Source organism: Lynx rufus, unplaced genomic scaffold (assembly GCF_022079265.1).
Source record: "Lynx rufus isolate CCGP_SWC_20201006 ecotype Redwood Valley unplaced genomic scaffold, mLynRuf1.p SCAF_3, whole genome shotgun sequence".
In the NCBI taxonomy this organism is placed as follows: domain Eukaryota; kingdom Metazoa; phylum Chordata; class Mammalia; order Carnivora; family Felidae; genus Lynx; species Lynx rufus.
Genome location: NW_025814845.1, coordinates 158,082,439 through 158,088,128, shown reverse-complemented (window position 1 = coordinate 158,088,128; position 5,690 = coordinate 158,082,439). Strand labels below are relative to the sequence as shown.

Below are 5,690 nucleotides of genomic sequence, written 5' to 3'. Positions count from 1 at the left end.
GGTGCGGCGTTCCAGGCAATCAGTGCCTACGGAGTGTTGCGCTGAGTGCCTGCGGTGGTCACGGCAGGAGTGGGCACATGGTGGCAGAGAAGTCCGGGTGTCGGCACTCCAGATAAGGTTACAGGAAAACTCAGACATCCATCTCATTTCCCTCCCCTCCCTCCAATTCCCTTCCTGGCGCCCAGCATAGAGACTGTTGGCCGCTGCCCCTTTAAGGGCCTCCACTCCTCCCCACCCCAAGCAGTGGCACCGGGGCGGGTAGTGGGGGGCGGGGGGGGGGGAGGTTGAGCGTTCTCGCCCCGGTCAACTAGGGAAAATGGCCCAGGCCCGGGAAATCGCTCCCACGCCCCGCTGTCCCCGCCCCCGAGCCGGGTGAGCTGGGAGACCCCTTGTCTCTTTCCCTCCCGCCCCACGCACGCCGCGGGAATGGCTCCGTGGCCTCACGGGAACGGCTCTCTGGCTTCGTGGCCGGATGATCCCACCCTGACGCCCAATACTGCCAACACGAGTGGGCTGCCGGGGGTGCCGTGGGCGGTGGCATTGGCGGGGGCGCTGTTGGCGCTGGCCGTGCTGGCCACCGTGGGAGGCAACCTGCTGGTCATCGTGGCCATCGCTCGGACGCCGAGACTCCAGACCATGACCAACGTGTTCGTGACCTCGCTGGCCACAGCAGACCTGGTGGTGGGACTCCTGGTAGTGCCGCCGGGGGCCACCCTGGCGCTGACCGGCCACTGGCCCCTGGGCGCCACTGGTTGCGAGCTGTGGACCTCAGTGGACGTGCTGTGTGTGACGGCCAGCATTGAAACCCTGTGCGCCCTGGCCGTGGACCGCTACCTGGCAGTGACGAACCCGCTGCGCTACGGCGCCCTGGTCACCAAACGGCGCGCCCGGGCAGCCGTGGTACTGGTGTGGGTCGTGTCAGCGGCGGTGTCGTTTGCGCCCATCATGAGCAAATGGTGGCGCGTGGGAGCCGACGCCGAGGCGCAGCGCTGCCACTCCAATCCGCACTGCTGCGCCTTCGCCTCCAACATACCCTACGCGCTGCTCTCCTCCTCCGTCTCCTTCTACCTTCCGCTCCTTGTGATGCTCTTCGTCTACGCGCGCGTTTTCGTCGTGGCTACGCGCCAGCTGCGCCTGCTGCGCGGAGAGCTGGGCCGCTTCCCGCCAGGGGAGTCTCCGCCGGCCGCGTCTCGCTCTCTGTCCCCCGCCCCGGCGGGGCCGTGCGCTTCTCCCGCAGGGGTGCCCTCCTACGGGCGGCGGCCCGCGCGCCTTCTGCCTCTCCGGGAACACCGGGCCCTGCGCACCTTGGGTCTCATCATGGGGACCTTCTCTCTCTGCTGGTTGCCCTTCTTTGTGGCCAACGTGGTGCGCGCCCTCGGGGGCCCCTCTCTGGTTCCCAGCCCGGCTTTCCTGGCCCTTAACTGGCTAGGCTATGCCAACTCCGCCTTTAACCCGCTCATCTACTGCCGCAGCCCCGACTTTCGCAGCGCCTTTCGCCGCCTGCTGTGCCGCTGCCGGCGGGAGGAGCGCCACGCAGCAGCCTCCGGGGCTGGAGAAACCTCGGATGCCCCTGCGGCGCTGACCAGGCCCGCAGAGTCGGGTAGGTAACCGAAGCGAAGGGGTTGGCGGCTCAGGATCTGGAAGCATTCGGTGTCTCATGTGGTCATTTCTCAGAGTTTGGGGCTCGGGAGGAGAAGGTGGGGTTGGGGAGGTCTCTGCAGCGAAAGAAGGGGGACAAGGAGGACGGAACCAAAAGGGAACCCAGGACACTTTTTTCTTCCGGCATCCCACCCACCTGCCCCAGGGTTGAAGCAAAGAAAGGCGGAGGATTGTTCTTCACCCCAGGACCCAGTGCGGGAAGTGTGGCCAGGAAGTGAGGCTTTACCGTGGGCCTGCCTGGTCAGGTCTAGATTTTCTAGCCCAGTTCTTTGGCCTCCCATATTTCTTGCTGCCACTTGGGCTGGCTTTGACTTGCGGAGAAGAATAGAGCACCCCCCCCCCGCCCCCACCCCGGCCCTTAGCCTCAGCTGTGGTTTCTTTGAAAGGTTTGATAGCTGTGGAGGTGAGACTCTGCTTCGGCTATGAAGGGTAAACAGGAGTAGGGGAACCTGGGAGCCCCAGTTCTTCTCCCTGGCAGGAACAGGGCTGGAGATGGGGGTGGGTATTTTGTGGCTGGGTGGAGCCCGGATGCTTTTGTGTGATTACATACATATTCTTCCCAGGGTCCCTGACTTTCACCCCTGCTCTTTAGGGCTTCTGTTCCCACCCTGTGCCCCTCACCCCAAGATATATTATCTCCATTTTTCAGGGCTTCCTGGGGGAATTTCTTAGGTCCTGAACGACAAGAAACAACTCTGTTCATCCAGAACTTTTGGAAAGCCTCTGGCCTCTGTTTAGAATGAGCCCTGTGGAGTTTCCCAGCTGGAAATCTCTGACCTCCAGAAACTGGTGACTTGGCCTTGGGGTGGGGAGGGGGGCCGACTGGGGAGGGAAAATCTTTAGCAGGTGGGTTTTCACTATCCTCTCTGCCTCTCTCTTTCTGAGAGAACTTTTCTAAGCCCTGAGCTTCACCACTACCTCAGCAGCTGAAGTATCCAGCAGCCCGGAGCAGCCGGACTAGCTTTGGCGGGACACCTGTCACCTTGCTCACTTCTGTGCTGTGTGCTTAGGGCAGAGACAGCACTCCTCCTTCCATCCCTCCTGCTGCCTAGACCTGACGGACCACTCAGTGCTCCCCATGCTCGCTGCTTGCTCTGTGGCCTAGGCTGGGAGCAGGAAGCTAGCAAAGGTGCAGCTTTGGGGTTTTGTCCCTGACACATCGCTACGGATCTCTAAGCACCGGCCTCCCCCACTTTGGACACAGGACAGCTCTGATCTACCTCACAGCAGTGCCAGAAGGACTTCTTCAGGGTGTTTTTTTGGAGGGGGGTGGGGGTGGGTGGCTCCGGGATTCATAGGAGGCCGAACCATTAGAACAGATCCCTTCTTTTCCTTTTAGCATCAAATGAATAAATATTACTGAATGCGATTCCTCCATTGCCTTCTTTTCTCCATCCCGCACCACCCCCATAATCCACTTACACCCTTCTTAGAGCTGGCTTTTGACAGATGCGGTAAATTAGGACTAGTCCTTGCCCCTTTCTTCCTAATCCTCATGAAACAAAAAATGAGAAGTCTGTTTGGGTAAAGGGGAGTGAGTTTAAGCCTTTGACACTCCTGTATCTCCACCTTTCCAAAATTCATGGAACCCAGTTGCAAGTGGGTAGCAAAGCCATGCTACCCAAAGACTTGAGTGTAGTGCTCATAGGAGGACAGAGTTTGCTGTGCTCAGGGTCAGGGCCTATGGGCATATGTCAGCTCCCATGCTATAAGCCAGCAGTGAATTCCTAAGATCCCATTGCCCTCGGGAACCAGTTTTGTCTAGTGTTGTATGTGTATGTGTGTCTGGAGGCCCAGAGTGTTGTCTGTGTTGGGCAAATGTCTTTGGTTACAAATGTATTCTGATGCTTCCTTTCCATAACCTCTACCTTTCCTGGGCTGCAGAAATCAATGTTATCCTCTTGAGGTAAAACTGGAGTCCCAAGTTTGAGCTAGTTGATAAAGTTATTTCCTTATTCCAATTCTTATGAACCTTATCAGCAGTTTCCTATGGAAAGGAAATTTCTGTGGCAACCACTGAATCATTTTGCGAATTCTTACTTAAACTCCGTAAGCAGAGACCATTGCCCGGGCTGAGGTACAGGATGACCAGGAAATCATCAAATATTTAATGTGCTGTGCGACAGCGGTGTGCAGTGCACAAGGTGGGTTTGGGGGCTCCGGAGTTATGAAATTTTGATCTGTCCTGAGGATAAGCCCAGTGGATTTCCACATATGGGTGTTCCCTGTGAATTTGACCTGGGCTATGCGGCTCCCTTTCCTCCAGGAGCCCATGTTTTATTTCTCAGGATGTTTGCATACCAAAGATGACTTTCTCCTTTTGAATCCAGAGCAGTGTGAGATCTCTGGGGTCCGAGGTGTGTGGGAGGTTTCTTGGCAAGGACTCAACTTTTGAATGCTTAGTGGAGAAAGAAGTCTTGCTTTGGCCTGGGATAAGTAAGAGGGCCTCCTCTCTCCATCTCTGGATATTTTTGCAACATCACTGAGGAAAGCTGTCCAGTCATTCCTGGGCAGGGAAGAAGGATGACTTTTGGGAGGGGGGCAGAGAGTGGGGCTCTGGCTTGGAGAAATGTCCTTGAACGTTATCCAAGAGCTCATACTGCGTGAGTCTTGCTCGACACACACCCATGTGCCAGCTGTCAGGCTCCTTTAGAGTGTTTAGACTTGCACTGGGCTGTGGACTCCATCTGCAAACTGTCACCAGTGCATCTGACAGATGGAGAGTCAGCCATTCTGGTCGTCTCTCCGGCAACTTGTGGCCAGGTGTCAGGCTGGAGGAGATTTACATCTTGGATGCTGAGCAGGCTGCTTTTGCTAACGGGGCCTGAGCAAACAACCATCCTCTGAAGCTAGAGAGGTGAAGACTTACAGACCGATGAGACCGAGCGAGCCTGTGGGCCCCTGGCCTTCCTAGAACCTGTTAGCAGGAGCTGGGCATGCACAGAGATGACAGCGCGAAGGGGGCGGAACTTGGCCGAGAGCGGATGAGGAGTGACTGGCTAGTCCAGAGGTGACTTGACCTTCTGCTTCAGGTGGAGCCGAGAAGGAGCAGGCAGAATCAGGGTAAGGAGGAGGCGGAGAGCAGGCTTTCCTGGGACGCTCCCCGTGGTAGATTCTTCTGGGGAACAGTGGTCAGCACCGGCTGTGGTTGTCACGGGCAGTCACGGGGCTATCAATCCCCACCAGCTCCATTCCTCAGGCTCTTACAAACTGGGAGCAGCCTTGCTCCTTTCATTCTGGGGGCATAGGTGAAGGCCATGGAAATCACGCTCCTTTGTGTTTTGATCCTAAAACCCAATCATCTGGGCTCCCTCTCATGCTTCCTGGCTGCGTGCATATATTCGTGTTTGCATGTCTCTCCAGAGGAGCGGGAACCTGCAATGGGGAGCACAGCTAATGCCCTCCCCGACGCTGTGCAAAAAAGCCCTGGATGTGGTCCACTATGGGACAATGGGTTGAGGCAACTCAGTTAAATTAGCAGGAACTCCAGGAGGCCATCTAATCTTTCCTAGCTCGTCCTATTATGATACGAAGGAAAAGCAAAACGCGTTCCTCCGTTTCTTCATCGATAAAGTAAATGGAGAAAGGTTTACTTTCCTCTCTAGGGCTAGCTCTCCTAAAGCTCTGTGCTGGCTGAGGTCGAGCATCGCAGCTTCAGACTCTCCTCCACCCAAGGAGTAAGGGTGCCGGGCGCCACCTGATGGCGATGGCAGGTCCAACAGGTGTGGGCTTCGCAGGGTGGGTCCGTTGGGACCTGCGGCAGGAAGGCAGTGTTCAGAAGGCCACAGACTATCAGGGCTGGAAGAGACCTTGCGAATGATTTAGTCCAATCCTTTGATAAAGCGGGTGAAGAAACTGACTTCTAGAGAGGTGAACTGTGAGTAGCCAAGATCACTTTAGTCAGAGAAAGGCAACACTGGTAGTGTAATGAGCACCACACTTGGAGCTGGAGAAGCAAGAAAGGGAAGAGGAAGGAAATGGTCATTTACTGAGTGAGCATCAGTCAATAAGCCAACGCTGTAAGAGGCGAT

At 56.5% G+C, this 5,690-nt stretch overlaps 1 protein-coding gene across 1 annotated transcript; it reads left to right on the top strand.

The window, feature by feature from the left end:
- Positions 1–426: 426 nt before the first annotated feature.
- Positions 427–2,331, top strand: ADRB3 (adrenoceptor beta 3). Its single transcript, XM_047090488.1, has 2 exons — positions 427–1,600; positions 2,309–2,331. Exons 1-2 carry the CDS (start codon positions 427–429, stop codon positions 2,329–2,331), a joined length of 1,197 nt encoding a protein of 398 aa, XP_046946444.1.
- The last annotated feature ends 3,359 nt before the right edge of the window (positions 2,332–5,690 follow it).

Bases quoted from the DNA above. Each gene is read 5' to 3' on its own strand.
- ADRB3 (XM_047090488.1), top strand. From the start codon at position 427: ATGGCTCCGTGGCCTCACGGGAACGGCTCTCTGGCTTCGTGGCCGGAT. The intron at 1,601-2,308 runs GTAGGTAACCGA...TCCATTTTTCAG, and splicing joins GACCAGGCCCGCAGAGTCGG to GGCTTCCTGGGGGAATTTCT.